We start from the raw sequence: 22659 nt of genomic DNA on the forward strand, positions 1-22659 counted from the left end.
AAACTTACTGTCGGTTGATTTGTGAAATTTTGAAATTTTAAGAAGAAACTGCAAAACTTGGAAGCTATTTTTTTATAAAATTATCAAATTATTTAAGTGAGTTGATTTTTAAAATTTGGTCATTTTGGAAGCCAACTTTGAAATTTTAGGAAGGAACTTCGAAACTTGGAAGTTAGTTTTCATGAAAATATCAAATTATTTAAGAGTGAGCTGATCTTTTAAATTTGGTCATTTTGGAAGCTATCTTTGAAATTTGGAAGTTATTTTTTATGAAATCATCCGGTTATTTAAGAGTTAATTGATAATACTGTATTCTGCAAAAATGAGGGATTCTTAACAGTTTGTTGCAATTGACTAATCTGTAACAAACAGTGGAATTTTTATATCTGTTTACTTCTAAAAACTTATTTACGTAAGCTAATTGAATTATTCAAATCTGAATCCACAAAACGGTGTTTTGCAACAAACGAGAAATTTTCTTCTCAAAACCTGTCGAAACAGCAGAGAAAAAATATCTTTCATTTGTTTGTAACGTAATGCTTGGTATGTTACTCATTTCAATTCGTCGAATAGCTGAAATTTCAGGCGACAACTCGATATTTTCCAACAAACGGGAAATTCTCTGTGTTCGTTCAAATTACGCACAGTGCGGTGTTACATCTGAAAGAGCAATTGGAAATTTCATTTTCTTTGTACTTTTAATTTCGGACACGTAACTTGCATAAACTGATACAATTATCGAAATTCGAATCGACAATACCTCGTAACACAAGCGAGAAGGTATTTGTACTCGTTTAAATTTCCATTCTTTTCAGAGGGGGCGCATAAATAATACACGTTTACAGTAACTGTTTATCGATACACATTTGCAATAAGATTTGCAGAAATTACACTGGGCGATATCGTATTTTGTAACGAACGAGGATTTTTTGTAAGTTCGTACAAATCGTAAATTTATCAGAAAGTCAAGCAAATAACATGTACTCGTATCGTACTGCACGTTACATTTTATAAATGAACAGTTTTATTTTCGTTCTGCACGGGCTTTATTTCAGGTACGCTGCTTGGATTAATTTATGGTGTTGTAGCTTTATTCGATGATATCGTATTTACGACGAATATTTCAATTCATTCAGATTACCAACCATTTTGAATCAAATATAGTTTATGAATGTACATTACCTATTGCTCCTCGTATTTTACGAATGAACTTACTATTTCAATTCCATTATACCTGCCGTTTGTGATGAAAGTTAAAGTTAGATTAATTAAAATTTCACTCTGACATATTGCACTTTGTAATATTGTATGCTGAATTTTGTTCGATAGTTTTTCAAACTGTTGCTCTGTTGACGTTTTCTTAGATTCATAATTCTATTAATGCTTTTTTAAAGAATATACTTTGTATTTTAAAATTGTGATCTACTAACATTTGCATTTACTATTTTTCTTTCTGAAATATTTCTTTTTCTCTTCATTAATTACGCGACAAATTAAAACCATAAAATGACGAATTTTTAACGATGATTTTAGTTTAAGCAAAAAAGACAAAAATGTACCATCAGTGCCTATCAATAAAATATTATTTTTCTTTATTGATTAATTTAAAAAATCATCCAACGATATGAAATTTCATGGAATAAATGAAAGAAGTTTGAAAATATCAGTCGCAGGATCAAGTATACATTGTTTCAAAGAAATCAGCATTTTACTCTCTTGTGGGCTCGTTTTCGACCTGATTATTAATCGAAAACTTTGCTTAACGCCGCTGTTCGAAATTTACTCAACACACGTGACGATTAATAAGCATTAAATGAAGTCAATTCAGCCATTTATTTTATTTTTTTCTCTACTTACCCTCGATAGTTCGATCCCCTTGAATGGAAAATATTCATAAAATAATGTGTACGCATCGAACGGAACACCATAGGAAGTGAACGACGGGAAAATAGTCTATTCAACTAGCATTGATTTTCACGTCAAACTACAATCCCCAATTATTCATCGGTTAACACCAGTATTTTACAGGTAAACCGATTTTACACCGTACAATACGGTTATCGATCAATTGTTCGCTTATTTGAAACGCTAAAAAATAAACGACTAATAATAACAAAACGATTTTCAAGTGATTATCGTCATTTTCGAAGGGTAAATGTTAAGTTTGCCAAAAATTTCAAACCTGCAATTTCTAAAATAAAAGAAGAATCGAAGAAATATATTGACATTCATTAATAAACAAACGTTAGATCAAATGATTGATCTAACGTTAAATTCTATGAATATTCTATAGTAATTGCATAGCAAACAAGATGTTTTTTATTAACTTCAGTTAAACATTTTTTACACGAATGTTCGATTTAAGAAAAATAATCCTTTGCAGCTCGTCTTTCATACTAATCTCTGTTCGTGTAATTAGTATTTTCATTAATTCTACCAAAGTATCTTAGAATCAATTTCACAGTCTGAATCATATTCACCTGCTAGTTAATAAAATTTCCCCTATGCTTCATCCAAAGTAAAATGAACTTGTGGAATATTAAAGATGCTAAAAGATTGCTATCACTTTAGAAAGAAAAGAAAGAAAATCAGGCATACCCCTTACTTTTATTACACCCTTTTCCTTATCAGCCCAATCATGAATATTTAATCTTCATTTAAATCAATCTCAATAACTGAACTATGAATATGCAGAATAATCAGTCTGTATTGAAATAAACAATAAATAACTTCCACTATGCTGTGCTAAAAACAACACGAAGATAAACCTTGGAGGAATATTGAGGAAACTAAAAGATTGTTATCACTTTAGAAAATAGAAAATGTTATTACACCTTTTTTCTAATTAATTAATCATGAATATTTAATCTTTTATTAAATCAACCTGGAAAACTGAACTACGATTATACAGCAGAATAACCGTCATGCGTTTAAAATAAACAATAAATATTAATTAATATCAATTACACCTAAACCATAAAAAAAAAGAGTAATGAAGAAATTGGTGAGGAATTTACAATCAAAATTATTCAAGCTAAGTGAACCAAACACAGCACAGTGGAGTGTTTTGCTTAAAAAGCTGGCCAAAATTCGAATTTCAAAACTTAATTAAAAATCAAACAAGTGTTTCTCTCTTGTAATGTTGTTAAAATGAAGTATCATAACGGCTATTGTTGTGACGTCAGAATTTAAGAAGAAGGCCATATAAAAAGGATTTTAGTTTGTTTGTTTTCTGTTATTAAAATATAATCGTTATCGTTCTTAATTTTCTGTGAGCAACATATGCCTGCAACCTAACATTCCCCCAATATTCTATGTAAAAATTATTTAAAAATTGATGGTAAATTCTTGTTTTCCTTGCTTACATATGTAACTCTCAAACTGAGATGAAACTTTCACAACAAAATAAATCATATATATAAAGCAGCTTATTTCTCAATTGTTTATTATCCTCCGAATTTTCATGTAAAATTGTATGAAATATTAAGGGATCCCGTAAGCTCCTGTCGAATTTTACAATTTCGATCAATATTTCCAACGAACCTTTAAATTTGATAAACAAAACGTAATCTCAATCCACAATTATTATGTCATCGTTACAGAATTTCGTTGCATTTTCATTCAAATATTTTTCACATAAAGCACGAACTTCCAAGTTGATCTAATAATTACGTTTCGGTGGTAAATTCTTCTCTTCCTCACTTACATCGGTACCTTTCAAATAGAGAATTTGAATGCGAAAATTCCACCACAAAATAAATCATGTACACAGATCGGCTTATCTCTGAATTCTTCATTCTCCTCAGAAATAATCACGTTCCATCGTTTCCAAGTGTATTTCGCTCCGCTAGAACTATCGAAAATAATTTCGCCCAACTTTTTCGTACAAATCCTCCAGTGTGTGCACCGTCGGCTCGTGACTCTCGCTCCGCAAGTATTCATCGCGACCGTCGGATCACGAGGTAAGTCTTTCAGCCGTGCACCTCGCCTTCATCGACGTTTTCCAAACAACCGTGGACCGTTCACCCTCCGCGTTTCTCCCAGCAAAGCTCTTACATATCCAGTGGAAGGAAAACAGAGGGGCGATTCAAACATTTCGACGTGACCGAAAAAAGAAACCAAGAGGAGGAGGAGCCCTGAAAGAAACGAACGCAGGAAACCACGTCGTGTAAATAGTTCGAATTCGAGGAAACGGTCACATGGTTTTCGTCGATAATCGAGGAAAATATTTTTCTCTCCCACATTGCTCGACGATTTTCGCTCGGGGAAAAATGGACGAAAAATGACGTGATCTCGAGAAGTGAGAGAGAGAGAGAGATGAGGACGGAAAGACGGAAATTTCGCTTGGCTGAAATTAATTCACCGTTCCGCGGCGAACCGAGGCGAAACTACGAAAATTATACGGGTATTTAAAATATACGTGCGCCGGAATATGGATAGCTCGTTTAAGTTTCGAGCCGAGCCGCGCCGCAGCGGCCGCCGCGCGCTCAACCTTTTGAATAAATGAAACCATAATTTACCAACCATAAAACCAGCCGGCCGACGCTAATATTCTGCGAATTAAAAACTTATTAAGACATGTTCCCGCGCGATTTCACGCCGCGAGATCGGCCGCCGGAACGGCTTCTTCTCCGCCAATTGCGGTCGACGCTGGGCGCTGCAACGTTTGTCCATCGATTAATGCGATTTTTAAGCGCGTTTGTGACAGTTCGACGAAGGAGATTGTTATTTCGACGCTTTTTCTCAAGTTCGTTGATGGAGGATGAATTAATTATTAGAAAGAGAGAAGTGTTGCTTTCAAGTTACTGAGAATTTTGTTCAGGCTGAAGAAGCGAAATAAGATTTTGTTTGAAGAGATGTGAATTGTTTTTTAAATATAATTTAAGGTCGCATCAACATTTTTGTTATTAGCGACCATAGTTGGCGATTACTCCATATTGTACAATAATTTATTCTACAAATAGGGAGAAGTTTGTCTTTGTTTTAAAATACAATTTAAATTTGCATCAACATTTTGGTTATTAGCAACCGTAGTTGGCAGTTATTCCACATTTCACGACAAAAGTTTACTTTACAAATACGGATAATTTTGTTCAGAGCTGAAGAAACGAAATAAGATTTTATTCGAAACGACGTAAACTTCATAATTTTCTACTCAGTTAAAGTTAACCATAGCTACACAGACAAATATTGTGCATAATCTCCTGAGCAACTTCGACGTTAATAAAATATAGAAAAGAACAGCTTTGATGGTGGCACAGTGATTGGGATAATTTACTTCAATATTGTATTCAATTCTTTGTCAGAGAAGCAGAAAATCGGTAAATTTAAAGTACACAGTGCACGTATTATACAGACAGAGATTTTCACGACTGAATTAAACATGAAAATGTTGTTTTAATTGAAAAGTTTATGTTGAACCGTTAATTATAAATTGTTAGCATATAGATTTTAATTATTCAAATAACAGTAGAGTTGTGCATTTAAAGGGTTTCGTTACTTCAGGTATGCAATTATTTCTTTGATCTAAAGGAGCGAACAATTCGAAAAGTGAAATAGCAAAGCAACGAAATAGTACATTATTTAACTTGCGAAAATGTTTAACTTGAAAATATTCGAAATTTACGATCGCGATTTGAAAAGCTCACTTGAATAATCCAAACTAAATGCTTCTTATTTCACTTAGGAGAATAAATACTGATCTTTTATTTATACCACTATTGTTCCTTTATCGTTACAATTATCATGATAATTATAACAGTACACTTTTGTTCCACTATGTTATCGTACTTCATTATTCATCGTAGGTGTACGATTAAAAACAATAGCTACGTCCGTTTTAAAATTCTACCGTTTTAAAATGAACCTGTGTATACGAAATTTTATTACTTGCTCACGTTTCTGTTCGTTTCTCGCTTAATATAGATAATACACACATAGCTGAAGAATTTAATTGTATCTAAAGGGATTATTAAGAATTCCTCTACACGCAAGTATATGATAATTACATATGGCTAGACCCAGTTAAAATATAACGATAGCTATTTCAAACTTTTCTATTCAGCTCAACTTATCCGTAGCTACGTATTATCTACGCAAACAAATATTTTACCTAATTTCCCGAGCAACTTCGATGTCGGTAAAATATAGAAAAGAAATATATGTATATTTTTTAAATATAATTTAAGGTAGCGTCAACATCTTGGTTATTAGCGGCAATGGTTGGCAGTTGTTCTATACTTCACAAGAAAGGTTTATTCTACGAATAAATTGCACTGCTCTCTTGAGATTTTCTTTTTCTGATTTCTGGTGCCTTTTGTACTCTTGCGCTCTAATAGAATATGTTTACTGGTTGAATTTTGTTGGCAGGGTTCACAATATTGTGGGATTGTTTCGTTCGGAATGCAATTATGCGCGGCCTCAGTGTACCCGATTATTAGTCTGCTAATTACTATTTCTTCCAGGGAAGAAATATTCTAAAAGTCAACTCCTTCAAACGAATCTTTCGTTGCCCAAAAAAGAAAAAAGAATTCCAAAGTAACATAAAAAGCAGGAAGCATCGTCGATACCAAGTATTAGGTCTATGCAAAAGTTCCCATCGTTTGTACATCGACGACACTGAAAGGCACCCTATGCTTCTTTCCTTACTGAAATTTTCACAGTTGACATTTACACAGAATACAGTATCAACACTGGAACTACCGACCGGGTCAAAACGACCCATTAGCATCCTTCAAAGAAACGTAAATATTCATAACTGGTAAACATTACCGTTTCTAACTTTCCGAATTAATATTCTACATGTATCGGTACGAATCCAATTTTCCAATCACGGCTCACTTCCACAAAATTTCACTTTTGGAAAGTCGCTAATGGGTCATTTCGACTCGGCTGATAACTCTAGCGTCAGTATCATAACATTACTGTGACAAATAATCCAAAAAAATACGACGAGATCTTTCGCACTGACCCAACAAGATCACCAAAAAAAAAAAGACGTCTTCCCCGAATCAGTTATTCATCCCTAAAAAAAATCTGCCTACTGATTAGCGCCAATAACGAGTGATAAAATTGGTCATCCGGTTGTCCGGCGTGTGGGTCGCAGAAAAATTGACCAGATTGCCCTGTCGAAGTGACCAAAATGGTAGAAGCCATCGTTTCTTGGTATTTCGTGCAATTTACTCCGTGCGCGCGGGATAACGAGTCTTGGCCTACAAAAGTCGTCGCGGTCGTTCTCCGAACAAGTAGCCCGCCGTGGGAAGCGTCGACTGAACCACGTGGTGGACAGGAATGAATCATGAAAACGAAGCGTAAAACTGACTGGTCGGGGATACCAAGGAGAAACTGCCGGAGTGGCCCCAGTCGGTTCTTACAGTAAATATAGAAGCGGGAGAATCTTGCGCAAGCTCGATCCCCCTTCTCCTTCACCCACTCCCCTCATTTTTCCTGTTTCTCCTCTCCGACGGGTTCTCTCTCCCACCGATACGCCGCCCCTTTTCCAACCATCTCCGTTCATCTACCTCCACTGTCTCTCCTCCTCGCCGTGCTTTTTTGCCTTCCTTTTTAGATCCTCTTCCCCACCGACGCTTCCTTTTTTCTTCCCTCTCGTCGTTTTTTCCTCCTACTCCTTTTCCATCCTTCGATTCTACCTTTTCTGCCTCTGTCGCTATCTCCCTTCTTCTGCTCCTCTCTGTATCCCTCCGCCGCTCCCTGTTCCTTCAACTCGCCTCACCGACTTGACTATTCCCTCCTCGCGTCGCCGAGGCACCGCGTGACCTGGTGTGTCTGTTCCAGCCTGTCGTTCTCCGACGCTTTTGCCCTCTCTCTGTCGAGTCGCCTCTTCCCCTGGCTGACTCCAAACACCGGCACGACATCGTGTTGCGGAACGCCCGGAGGGAGTCGCTGCAAGGCCGTCAATTGCATCAGCAACGGTAGCTCCGCAGGCTTCCTGCTTCTTCTTGGCTGAGCGCCGCGCGGAGGAGATCGTCTCCTCGCGGCCGACCAACCGATTTTCGAGCCTACTCTCCGATTCGCGAAAACGCAACCGGTGAAAAACCTGTGCCTCGCTTCAGAAAAAAAAAAGCACGAGTTAGGTGTACATCTATTCGATGGTTGTTCCATCGGATGATCGTTCGTTCGGTGCGGTTTTTATCGGACGGAAGAGATTATTCGTGTTTGTTCGTAACTCGATTGCAGATGAAATTTGAATTGGTAAATTGGAAATATCGTTAGTTGGAATGATTGGAATATCGCTAACAGGTGGATGATGACAGTTTGACGAATAGTGCTCGTCCAGTTCCTGATTTGAATAAACGGTTTCGGCTATCGCTGGATCGGTAAACGTTCACCGTTGAGAAATTTAATTCGACTGATTCAAGGTGGATTTGTTGTCGATTGTGTGGACAGAAGATTGGTAAATGTTAGGTTGCCGGGAAAGTTTGTGGCGATTTTTGATAAGTAGTGTTTTAATATGTTAGAATTGATAAAGTTTGCTGGGGTAATGACATATCTCAAAAATCGTTAATTTTGAGATACCTGCAGAAGATAACTCTAAAAGTGAACTATTTTTATCTGAAAGAGCGACAAAATTAAAATCGAGATTGTACTATTTAACAAGAAACTGTTTTAACCCCTTTTTTAATAGTAAGCGATATTTTATTAGAGAGTCTGAAAACTCAAGGATTAAAAGGAAGAAAATTTGTTCATTTCTTAATCTTTTTTGTACGATCGACTTTAATCGACAGGTATTCTTTCTTGTTTAGTCATTACTGTAATAGTATGTAACAAAAGCATAATTTGGCATAAGTATCCAATGTTACAAAAAATACTACAAATTTTTGACGAAAAATTTTGAAGCTTTTCAAAAATTTTTAAATTGAATTGTAATAACTTAGACTTCCAAATAAACAGAATTTTTCACATAAATGCAGTCATTTTACTGAAAATATTGCTATTACATATCGAAAACTAATTACTAGACCGCGGATTTTCATGAATATAATTAAAAAAACAGAAGTTAGATAGGCAACTGTTTTATTCACTAAATATCACAACGAATACTATATTTTAAGATTATTCATATATTTTTGCTTATTATGCGCATTCCGTGTATTTTTGTGTCTTGAAATTTTCCATAGATGCATCGAAATCCGCAGTCTGCTAATTACCATAAAATCTGACAATCTTCCGAGCAACAAATTCGAACGTTCCATTAATCAATTTCCCACCAAGTACGCTACTTTTAACTCTTTCACTCGATCACCCCTACCTTCTCGTCTTTCAGATCAAATCCACGGAAATTCCTTCGATCCTTCAATCCGCCTATCTCCTCCACCGCGGCGTGAAATCGTCGATTCGAATAAACATTCGATAAGAGGCGGACGCCGGGAATGTGACAATCAAACGTGAACACACCTTAAGTAACGAAATGTGATTCGACGCGAACCGTTGAAAAAACGCCTCGGCAACCGTGAAGTTTACGTTGAAGTTTAGCAGTCGGTGCACCCTACAAGGAAGTAGTCGCCTGTAACGTCGTCAATTGCATAAGCGGCTGTAAAGCTCCGAGGTTTCCTGCTTTGCACTTCAATGCAACCAGTCGACCGATCCTAAGATTTTATCTCGCTCGCAGCCTCATGGTTTTGCATCAAAGTGCTACAGAACTCGGAGGAATTTCACGGAATTTCGTTCGTTCCAAGTTCTACGCGAGAGAATCAGTTTGCATGTTTCTCAGGTATGTTTATTTGTCACACTTAATATTTATCTGCGACATGGAAGCTTAAGTCGAATATTCGAAGCTTAAGTAAGGAAGGTTAAGTCGAATGGCAAACTTAATTTGACAAAAAAGCACCTATTTGTAAACTTCACTTTTTCACATACCGACACTTTTTAATCGAATGGATACGAGTTTGCTTATACAGGGTGTCCCAGTTGTTTCAGACAAAACTTTGTCGGCGTGTTTTACAGGTGAAGATGAAAGAAAAATGTTATGTAAATATAGGTAGTTTGAAGCTTCTTTAAAAAGTTAGAGTAATAATACGGAACAGGAAGAGAATGGTACATAACGGGTGTGCAGTTATAATGCAAAATAGGAATCTAGCTTGTTTATGCAAGCTGTGTTTCCAACTTTTGCCAGTGCCGTTCTTCTTTTGTATCATAGTAACCGTAAGTTCGTTACCATTCGCTCCGTATTTTCTATTATTGTTATAACTTTCTAACAAAGCTTCACACGACCTGTGTTTATACACTCATAGAATACACTGACAAAGTTCGATCGAAAAAAATTGGGACACCCTGTATATTCCAAAATGATCGATCTTATATCGTGAAGTGTGACAATTCAAAACGCACGGAGCATCTATCTCCATCTTTAAAAAATGGACTGCTTTATTAATGGTAAAGTATTTCTGTTATAACTTTGTAAAAAAACCTCAAACGACCTGTGTTTATATAGCAATTTTTTACTGACAAAGTTTTACAGGAAAAGATAGAACGCCTTGTATATGCATATATATTTCCATTCGGATGGAGTAACTATAAATTGGATATTTTACGTTTGTTAAGTCACTACGAATATCTTCCGAACATTCGCGAGAATTTCAGATCAACCATATAGAAGAAATATTAATAGAGTTTTCTGACAGGTGTTCCGAGAATATTTATAATAAAAGATGAATTACTTGTACACGATTAATCTTCCGCATAAGTTTTCTTTCTTCCTCTTCTCTTCTCATTTATCATTCATCATCCATCATTTATCCAAATAGTTCTGTTTCGTGGGATCTTTCAGCTCGCTGATTCCTTTTTTTTATTTTATTATTTTATATTAGAGGACACGTACAGGCACCAAAATACTTTTTTATTCAGAGTTCTAGTCCACAATGAATAAGTGTAAATATTGTCGAATTTGGCGGTTAAGCGTTTTTCGAATATTTTGTGAAAATTCTTCAAAATCAAATCTACGAGGATTACTGTCGCAGTTAAAAGTGTTTCTTTACCATTCTTTTTCAAGTTTGAATTTAATTCTCCATTGATGAAGCTCTAAGCGAGCGGAGAGTTTAAGGGATAAAGAAATTCGATAATACGTCTTTTAATCCTAATTCATCGGATCTGCGTCGATCAATTATTCCGAACTGTTGTTAATTATTTCGGGTAATTGATGGCGCGTCGATTCGATGAAATGCGTCTGCAACGTTGGCAAAATGATTACGCTTCTTGCGAAGTATCCTAAAATTTTTTAGAAAAAGCAGTCGTAAACGACGATGGGAAATATCTCACGTACGCAGAAATTCAAAAACATCGTATGTAGATGCCTAAAGTTTAGATTTGAAAAAAGAAAACAAAACCAAAAATATGGTCCTTAAAAATCCCAAAGTAGTAGGATAACAATTTTTAATATCTGAGTTGGTTCGTTCTTTTCATTTCATATGCTGACGAAGAATTTGGATAATCAATTTAGCTTAAATTTCATACACATTGCTTATGGTCACATTAAACGCAAAGAAATTTCACATTTTCATAACAGAATCGGATTTAAAGTTCCGACAGTAGATACAGAAATAAATGCACCAAATATACAGGAAGCAAAGGCAAAATCTTGACAGCAATGTTCGAGAGCATTCAGTTTTTACGTTAAATACATCTTTGCCGCGTGAAAAATATAAAATGTTAAATTTGATATCTGCATAACATTTCTAAATAGTTAATCCTCTTTTATTATCTATCAGTCACGTTAAATTCATCTCTGTAAAGAAAATCGAATTAGAAGTCTTCTCTCAAAAAGTTCCCTTTCGCTCCACGAAATGAACTTAAAAATAAACAAAAAATGTGATTCCAACAAAAAAAAAAAAAAAAAAAAAACACTTTCTTAAAAAAGAATTGATCGCCTCTGAAGTGAAAAAGTAAAAAACATAATGCACCGAATTTCTAATTCGTCTAATTAAAAATATAAAAACAATGGTAGCCCTTCCCCCCACCAAAAAGAAAAGAAACACTTCAAAACACCCTATACAACACAATCACGTTTCATTTCCGGGAACGAACCATTAAAAGATCGCCGTTCGTAATTAACGCTGTCATCGAAGGAACCCTTCAGGCAAAGGATGCTCCATCTTAGCCTACTTCACCCTTTCCGTCTATGCAGAGATACCTGCAGCAAGGTCAGCAATCGTATCTTTCACTTCTCCGAGGATTTCACGGTAGAAGTGTCCTCTTCTAAAATCTCTTCACCAGCTTCGATAATCGGGATTAATCGCGATAACAGGGTAAAGTTAAAGCACAGAGAGAGAGAGAGACTACCGAGAAATCGAATCTAGTTGGAATAGGACTGGAAAGTGTCGTTTCTCGAGGAGAAACGAGCCTTTTTACGAAAGAACCAGGAGAACTCCTTCGTTGCTTAACGCGTTCATTCCGGCCAAGATACACCAACTGCACAACGAAGCTGGCCTTAAATTTGGCAACGAACAGCGTGCGCCGTGATTTATGTTAATCTTTGTCCGCGGCGCGGCGGCCAGAACCGCTTCGATAGAGCTCTACACTGTGGCGGATCCACGCGTGGATTAATTGGACGCCGGCCTAGAATCAGAGATTCTGGCTCTCGCCTCGGAACGTGTCGGGATCTTAGTCGTGAAATATCGAGAATCCCATCGAAGTGCTATCGATTCGTTTTGATGCTTCTGGACAGAAGTCGATGTCCAGGGGAACGTTCGAACAGTCGTTCACGGTGAAATATCGTCGATAGCGTGGAAAGACGGTGAACGAGACGAAATCCTTGAAACGTTTCAGACGAATTTTATTTTTAACAGAGAACTTTTTATTGTATTTCGTAGAATGCTGAAAACAGTTCAATTTGGCTCGATGCTTTTGAAGAATTTGAAATATTTTTGTGCGATATTAATTAAGATTAGCTGAAAGAATTGAAAGTTTGGATTTGCTTATCAAAAGGATTTCTAGTTCCCCGTATTATTATACCTCATATCGTGCACTAGTATCCTTACTTTTGGGAACATTTATATTTGTCAAAATCAATTTTTGAATAATAACACCGATTTGCTCAAGTACTTTTGGAATATCAAATTTGTTCTCGGCCCTGATGAACGTTTCACCAGTGACAACTTATTCCAATAATTTTAAACATACAGAACATGAAAGAAAAAGATTGAAATATGTTAAATTCACAGATCGAGGATATGTAGAATAATGAATATTTTGCCGATTGGGTCGTTTCACGGTTTCCTTAATTCATTAAGTAACGTAATATAATACTTCTGGATCAATTCACTGTAACACTAGACCATCAAATCATCATTATGCTAAAACACTGAATTTTTCTAAGAGCTGCAATAAAATCTACCAGTAGCTTCATATTTCCTTAATATTAACGTATTTACGATTAGCTCTATTATAACATCGTTCTTCAACAATATCCACTTGTTGCTTTCCACAAACCCACGTGTCTATTTTAAACAATGACCAGTTAGCGAAACTTTCATTTCACAAATAAAACTCCCACATCTATCTCTACCAACTCCGAGCTACCGATATTCAAACCTTGTCGAAATATCCTTACGCTCTGAAACTGGCTGCAAAAAAGAAAAAGAAAACCGCAACACTACTTAACACGCCGCCTACCACGTAAACCAAGAATCCCATCGAGCAGTGGTTGGCCAACAACAGGCCTATACCTATCATCGAAAAACGGTGTTGCACAATTTCCAAAGGATCGTGTCCATCGATCAGCTCGGTCGTCGGGCTAACCCAGAAACGAACGATCTCGTCTTTCGCAACTGGCGAACGCACCACCACTCTCTGACACGCTCGCAGCTATGAAACGAAAAACGACGAGTTTCGAAAACGGGTCCTCCCCAGTTCCCCAGGATCCTCCTAACCAATCCACTTTCGAATTCCCCTCGGAGAGGAGAGACCCACTCTGAGCCGTTCGTTCGCTCGAGCAAGATTCGAGGTCTGATCATAAACCTCGTCTTAGATCGTTAAAAGCCGCGTCACAGCGGCTGAGAACCGAACGAGTTCGAGTAGATAGGTAGAGAGAAGAGAAGGGAACAAAATAAAGAAGAAAAATACAGTAAGAGAGAAGAAGAAGAAGAAAGAGGTAGATCAGCTAGGTCTATACGTACCGTTGCTGTTCCTGCAAACACAGGGCTGCCTGGTCGATTTGTTCTCCAGTTTCACCGGCTGACCTTGACTCGGCAGGAAGGCCTCTCGTTTCTTGCTGGTGGCCTGGACGACCTGGTTGCCGGTTTGGCCTCCCTGCACCACCATCGTGCTCGTGGTCGAGCTCGTCGGGCACGAGGTGCCGTTCACCGTGACCGAGCACCCGGTAGTCGAACCTGTCGGCGACTGATACTCCTGGAGCAACACTCCTGTCGTCGGTACCACGTTACCTGTCGAATTCGGCGACGAGAAGCTGTTAATCGTCAGCGTGGGCGCGTTTCCCGTTACCAACGATAGTTGCGGGGAGAAGGTGTTTTGGTGCAGGCCTCCTGTTTAAATGAAACGTAGTGAGATTGTTATTAGCGGGGTTGCAATTCGTTTCTATTGAAGAATATCGTAATTGCTAGGCTTAACGACGGTGGAGGTTTCATGGTTTCTTATGTAGAAAGTGCGAAGGGAAGAATCGACAGACTTCCATGATACTAAATTTTGAGAGACATTGAAACCACTATTACATTGAAGATTATAAATATTCGTTGTATACATAGTAGTGTGAAATTATTATTAGCGAGGTTGCAATTGATCTCTGCTGAAGAATATCGTAATTGCTAGGTTTAACGACGGTGGAGGTTTCATGGTTTCTTATGTAGAAAGTGCGAAGGGAAGAATCGACAGACTTCCATGATACTAAGTTTTGAGAGACATTGAAACCAGTATTACATTGGAGATTATAAATATTCGTTGTATACATAGTAGTGTGAAATTATTATTAGCGAGGTTGCAATTGGTCTCTGCTGAAGAATATCGTAATTACTAGGTTTAACGACGGTGGAAGTTTCATGGTTTCTTATGTAGAAAGTGCGAAGGGAAGAATCGACAGACTTCCATGATACTAAATTTTGAGAGACAATCTCTGCTGAAGAATATCGTAATTGCTAGGTTTAACGACGGTGGAGGTTTCATGGTTTCTTATGTAGAAAGTGCGAAGGGAAGAATCGACAGACTTCCATGATACTAAGTTTTGAGAGACATTGAAACCACTATTACATTGGAGATTATAAATATTCGTTGTATACATAGTAGTGTGAAATTATTATTAGCGAGGTTGCAATTGATCTCCGCTAAAGAATATAGCAATTAGAAATCATTTCATGATTTCAGTTATGTACGCTTCGGTAGCGATAAGTTTTGAGAGATACTTTCCATGATACTAAATTTTGAGAGACATTGAAACCACTATTACATTGAAGATTATAAATATTCGTTGTATACATAGTAGTGTGAAATTATTATTAGCGAGGTTGCAATTGATCTCCGCTAAAGAATATAGCAATTAGAAATCATTTCATGATTTCAGTTATGTACGCTTCGGTAGCGATAAGTTTTGAGAGATACTAAACAGATATTGAAACCAGTATTACATCGAACATCGTAAATATTCGTTGTGTATGTACAGTAGTGTGAAGTTACAGTTGATATCTCTCGAGGAATACTATAATTGCTAGGTTTAACGACAATGGAAGTTTCATGGTTTCAGTTATGTAGAAAGTGTGAAGGAAAGAATCGCTAGGATTCGATGATCAGTATTACATCGAACATCGTAAATATTCGTTGTGTATGTACAGTAGTGTGAAGTTACAGTTGATATCTCTCGAGGAATACTGTAATTGCTAGGTTTAACGACGATGGAAGTTTCATGGTTTCAGTTATGTAGAAAGTGTGAAGGAAAGAATCGCTAGGATTCGATGATACTAAGTTTTGAGAGGATACTAAACAGATATTGAACCCAGTGTCACACTGATGTTTATGAACATTCGTTGTGTTCGTATAGTAATGTTTACAATTATTCGGTTCGATTTCATGAACGTGAAGTAAAGTGGAAACGTATGAAATGTGAGAAATATTTACAATGCATATAGTGCCTTTAATTTTGTTTACATTAGTGTTTTCGAATATTCGAAGACTACAGATAAGATGAATAAGTTCTCACATCTGAGAAATTTCTGATCCATAATTACGCGATTTCTGCTCTTTTTCTTATGTTTTAAAAATGCACAATTTTTTGTAAATTAGTGAACAAATTATTCGATCGAACTAATTTTCTTTCTTTAAAGATTATACAAATGAATCGATTGTCAGACATCCATTATGGTTCCTTTAGAAAGCACAACTTACAAATCGGTAAAAGTAAATGAATCTTGTAAGGCGAAAATACTCCAATTTACTTTCGAAACGAGTAATGTTCGAAGTACTTGTAACACCGAGCGAAAGAATATTGTGAAAACAGTATGAGATTAATTAAACTACAAGCCACAGAATATCCGACCATTATTATTACAATAACGCGGTGAACACGATGAATCCGCAACCACAACTGCGGCTGATTCCAAATTTCGACTGAACGAGCCAATTTTATACATATGTATACGATTGTACGATAAACGTTTATGCATTACGCGATAAAATTGCACGGCCACATGGACGCTTCAATTCACATATCATTATCAAATTAAAATCTGCAAATATTCTTACAAACTCTGCGTGTACATTCAAAATTCGTGCACTCTATGCTTTCTTGTTAAATACTTCATCGACAACTCGACAAAATAAAATCGTTTTCAAACTACATTTCTATTTTATCCAAACATTATCACTAATTACACGTTATTTTATGACATACATTTTTTCCATAACCAAAAGTTTAGCGTCTAACATTTAAGAATTCCAAAAAATATACTTTTCAAGGTAAAAGGAGTATTAAAGCACGATCTAAATTTCTCGATTAAAGAAAGAAGATTACCACTCTTAGTAACCAAAAGTCAGCAAAAACGACAATAATTACTGTACATAAAATTAATCAAGTATTCGACGACTTTTGCATCAAAAGATAAACAAGAACTGTAAACGAATGATTACGAAGCAAAAATTCAAGACACGTTTCATTTTGCTCCTTCTGTAACCAAATTTACCGTCAGAAGATTAAGAACGAAACAGAATGAAGTACGCTTAAACGAAGAAAAGCCAATCGAGCATGTCTAACGCGAGATCAGAAGCACGAGAAAGTTATCTCGAAGCAGTTTATCAGCCGATTCCAATTACACACACACGAACGTTTACGAATTCGACCAACTTCGGATATCTTTTCCCCGCGGCCGTTCTACTTTCCGACATTGTGTAAGCTGCTTAACCGGCGAATCCGCGTTGAACTTGGAGAGTAACTGGTCGTCTGCATGGATACAGCCTTAAAAGTACTCGAGAGAACGTTGAATAACCCTGTGTCAACTTCCGCGGTGATCGAAGATTATTCCAGCGTTCGCGTCGAATTAGCCGGCAATCGTGCGCCGATTAAACTCTTTTCGAACTTGTTGAATGCGTAACTTTTCGTTCGGCCGTTTATTACCGCCGCGCAATCGATAAAGTTAAACGAGAAAAGTTCCACGACTTTAGTGATATCTCTCCGTGATCATATTTAGATGAATCAAGGAGAACTTCCTTTTGATCGTTCGAATCTGACCGTTTTGTGAATCTGTAACGTGCCCGTACCGTTTCTATCCACTTAGGAAATTCGGCGCGTATTTTTAGGAACGAACTGTAACTCGTGTAATTTTCATTGTTTTTACTTGAAAAAAATATATTACATACTTTGAACACCCATAAATGTGTGTGTAAAATCCCAATGCAACAGGTTTAATGGTTCTTGTGAAAAAAATTCCTAAAAAGGTGTGTAAAAGGTGGCATTCGAAACCAGAATATGTACTCCTTTAATACAGATCTTTTTGTTATTGATTACTATTAGATGTTCAGGAAGTGTTTTTTAACCCTTTGCGCTCCAAGCATTTCTCGATAAGATTAATAGTGAAACTTCTAAAAATCCAAAGTTTTGTTTTGAAAAATAAAAACTATTTCTTACTTTAATTTGCATCAATTTGGTAATATAAAAATACCGGAATTTTACATATTAAAGTTCTCCACGTCGCCATAACAGCTCCACTGGAGTGCAAAGGGTTAAAAGACACGTTCTGGAATTAATTATTCAATTTTTAGACTGTTCAAGTATGTAATTACAGATGAAAGTGTGTACACGTTGCTATTAAACTTTAAAAGTCATGTGAACCACTTAGAGGCCAAAATGATTAACTCCACTTTTTGATATTCTTCCAATTTTAGTACCAAAGCACATGCTTGGAGCTTAATTATTCATAAATAGCTTCTGAGTGGCTCAAATAATGATTAACAACGACAAGTAGTCGAGATAAATAAAAACACCCTTACCAATTTTAAAACGTAAAATTAAAGATTAAATTCGAATTACATCATAAGTCGAACCGTGTTTGTCACAGCTGTACTATAAGTAATTTGAGCAACCAGTGCGATCTCGATATGTTAAAGGTTAACGAGTTGAATACATTCAAGATTTCAATTCGATATGTAAAATAATGCACGATTTTTATGCAGTGTAATTTATATATGCATATTGGTCGAAGTACCTGTGCACGTGATGTGATCATTTTTACAAAGTGTATAGTTTAGAATGAAAAATACACTATTTCTGGATAAATCTCGAAACGTAAATTAGAAACGTAAAGTATTTTCAATATTGATATAAAGTTTGAAAAAGCACGTTGACACCGTGAGATCTACAATTTCATATTTAATTATTGTTTCACATTTTTCCTCTTTGACATTACAGCCACCTTAAAGTAACACGTTAATTACTCCAGAATATCTAAACAGTCTGATACAGAAAATACACAATTTTCAGTGGTTTTTTGGAAGATTAATACGTATCACACCTAATCAGTATTTTAATAAAATGCAACATCCCCTGTTTCATCGATTCCTTCACGAAACAAAGACTTATAATAGCACAAGCATCCCTCAATTACTTCACCAAAGAGAAATGAAGAAAAAATTATGGTAGTTGAAATCAATCCACTTTTCGCTTTAAACTTAACCCTCTGCACTCGAGACTCTCGTTTGGTTTAATCTAACAGCTCGAATGGAGACTGAGAAATGATTAACAGAGCGCCTATTGTGATGTAAGAGAGTACCTATTGGATTGTTTACTTTTGGAGATTTTAGTCGAATTTTCCAGGACACCAGGTCTATAGGCCTCCATAAATCGTTTACACTTTCAGGAAATTTTGTCATTTCTGAGCAATGAACTGTGATAAAGCCTTGTATAATATAAAAGTAGCCTAAATATTGAAATAAAAAAGCTACACCCTTTAAAATATACACACTCTACCGGTGAAAAATTTAGAGCTACTGTGCACTGCAAGTTACACAAAAGTTCCCCGAAAGAAGATTTTTTAAACAAACTTTATATCATTCGAAACAAGCGGAACAAATTGCCAATGATCTCTGCGATGTTAATCTCAAATCTACAAATTGATGTAAATTGGCAGATGGTTCCAAACTTTTCACCAACATTAAAGTAAACAAAGTAAAGTAAAAAGTGAACAACGTTAAAAAGAGACCTTCAAATGCAAAGGGTCAGTAGCACTTCAACGACGAAGAAAAAAGGAAGAGAATTTCTATTTGATATTTTTCAGTTAATCTAAACCACTCACCATGATGAAGATGATGAAGACCGGTCAAGTTGAGCGTGTGTTGCGTGTGCTGGGTGTGTTGTGTGTGTTGCGCGTGATGCAGGCTGCCGACGTTCACACCAACACCTTGAAGGCTCAGCGCTTGTTGACCCGGAGGAGCTAAACTGGCCAAATTCTTGGCCAACAGCTCGAGCTGCGTCACAGGCACGGGACTATAGGGTGATCCAGGGGGTGGCGTGGGAGCACCCCAGGTGTAGCCACCCACCCCAACTCCAACGGCCGCGGAAAACACGCTCTCTGAAACTACAGAATCCGGCGATTAATCGATCTGCTCATCCTCTAGCTCTCTAATCGGAACGAGGCGCTTTCGCAGTCACAATGCTCACTTTGATCCGAGTCAATTATTTCCCTGATACGATTGTACAGTCTACACGAATTGCGAACTGTTTTTCAACGATGATGGAGAATTTCTGTTCGTTTCGGGTGATAGAACACTTTCGTTCGAAGATCGGGGAGGATTTCAAGATTGTTTTAGAATTGAAATAATTGCAACTTGTATGTTTATGACGTTTAGGGTAATTCCGGGAGAGGGAGACATTATCCGCTAAATGTGGAACGCGTCAGTATTCTTTTGTTTTACATTTGTTTTACGGAAAGCGATCGTGTTTTTTCTTCCATATCTGGCGGATAATGTAGGAAATACTTGCCTGGTCCGTCTCTCCCGAAGTTACCCTATGTATTCAATGTCTATTTTCAGTGGAATAGAAATTTAGTAAATGAATGTTTGTTTACTGTTCGAGAAGCTTATGTGAGATGTTTATTTTGAAAGAGGGGCAAATCCATTGTTTGTTTTGACTGTAGATTGTTTACAAGTAAAAAGATTCTGTTAAGTTCAATCTGTGGTTGTCATTAGTTTCATTTTTTTCGGAAGTGTGATTGTAAGGCGAAAAGGCATAAGTCACATTTTGATATTTTCATGTTTTTCAATGTTTCCAAAGTGAAAACATGTGACTTATGCCGTTTTGCAAATCTTATTGCTAGTAGTTCTCAAAAAAATATTCAACACGTAGGGGAGACAGAGGCCAAAAGTTTCGATTTTGACGAAACAGAAAAAAGTTATTCTCTTCACTATTAACTAATTTATTGTTAAATTTATTGCACTTTAGGGTTTCAAGCTTATATTTAATATATTGTAATTGGTTTCCCATAGGGAGTCATTTATTTGTAACTGGTCGAAACGAAACTTCTTACCCCTTCTTAGGGCAAGTTGTTGCTACATTGAGGCAAGTTGTTCCTAAGAAATAACAGTTGCCTTTCAGTGAAATATTTCATTTTCTAATGGAATAAAATACAATTTTATTAATAATGTCTATTTATTAAGGTTCATATCGACAAAAATATAGGTATCATCTTTAAAAGAAAACTGAAACAATACAAAACAATAAATTGGAAAATAATTGAAATATTGTTACAGCCTTTGTATCTCTACTTTTCGGGCAAGCCTCGTAGTTAAATTGTAATCTGGATCTCTCAGTGAACAAATTTTCTGAATTCCAACTAACAATAAGTCAGAGATTCGAAGATTCGTGCCGAAAGAAATAGAATTTAAAAGATCATAAAATCTTTTTCCTTCAATCGTTCAAAGAGATTAATCATAAACCATACAGTTTCGTGAAGCACAAGTACACAAATGTACAAAAGTCACAGAGAATTACACTTTTTTCAACGCCTCGAATCTCATAAACCAAACGAAACAGCCGGCTTGATAAATCGTCGCGACACTGTGTAATTCCATGCTCAACGTATCAACACGCAAATATCGAGCAACGAAAGGCAGCAGTCGGTATCTGTTAAACTAAAGCATCAATGAAATTCCATCGAGCCCGGAGTCGTTCATCGTTTCCAGCAACGGGGAAAAGAGCACGAGACGCAGATTCACCGAGGAGGGAAAAACGAGGAAGAAACGCGGCAAAGTGAGTGGAACGCGTTTGCTAGCAGCTCGAGACTTCGACTTTCGATCGTAAATCAGCCATCGAATCCTCTCTCTCTACGGCAATGCGACGATCGTTCGCACCTCCGCACCGCTGCCAGCACTCAGCAAAGTCTTGTTTCTCCTACAGCCGGTTGCATTTCCTGATTTCATCAACGACCGGACCAGACCAGACGTGTTCACCGTCTCTGCACGCGCGTATGAATATTAAAGTCACCGTGTGACGCGTTGCCCGATGGGCTTATTGAAATTTATCGCATTAGTTCTTCGCCGCTTTCGATAAATATGCAATAAACGGCCGGCCAGACGGATAAATGGAAAATCTATGCAAATTCATTTAAATCGAACGCGACACTCTCTCGCGCGCCGTGTACAGAAGAGAAACAGAGAGAGAGAGAGGAGAGAGAAAGAGACAGAGGGGACAGAGGAACGAGGGTGGAGGGGAAGTGCAACGATTTGCTTTTTACCCCCATGTCGAGCACAGTCTTTTTGCTTTGGGGGACGATCGAGAGACACTTTCGGACAAATCGCCTCGATTCGGAGATTCAGGGGCTGTTTTGTCCCGACTCGATGGAATCGTTCGACGATCTTTTGGCTATTGGCCTGAGGGGGAATGGGGGATCTAGAGGTGATGAGGAATCTTCAGGTGGTAGAGTGTGATTGAAATGAGTCACACCGTTCTTTTTCAGGGCTCTCGACTAACTCGAGGAATGAAGAAAGTTCTAACCCTCCTTGCCTTCTATCGTTAAGTTACACTTCGGCCAATGGTTATGGCTGGAACGTGATGAACGGTGATTATATTCCAGGTGAAGTTTAACTAGAATTCTAATCGTGAGTTTAATTGTGAGTGATAAGATTGGCGATTGCTCAGCGTAAATTGTAATTGTAATACGACACTTCGATATTCCTTATCTATCGTAACATTGAAGCTGTGAATAGTAACGAATTTTG

At 37.0% G+C, this 22659-nt stretch overlaps 1 protein-coding gene across 1 annotated transcript in view; it reads right to left on the bottom strand.

Moving 5' to 3' along the window:
* Window positions 1-22659, bottom strand: part of LOC108572572 — a 96762-nt gene that overhangs the window by 54063 nt on the left and 20040 nt on the right. Inside the window, exons 3-4 of the mRNA XM_017934833.1 lie at window positions 19740-20021; window positions 14130-14495 (exon numbers count right to left, since the gene is read on the bottom strand). Coding sequence (XP_017790322.1) covers window positions 14130-14495; window positions 19740-20021 — 648 coding nt within the window. The remainder of the gene's footprint in view (window positions 1-14129; window positions 14496-19739; window positions 20022-22659) is intronic.

This window comes from Habropoda laboriosa, unplaced genomic scaffold, assembly GCF_001263275.1.
Source record: "Habropoda laboriosa isolate 0110345459 unplaced genomic scaffold, ASM126327v1 scaffold147, whole genome shotgun sequence".
NCBI classification, from domain to species: Eukaryota; Metazoa; Arthropoda; class Insecta; order Hymenoptera; family Apidae; genus Habropoda; species Habropoda laboriosa.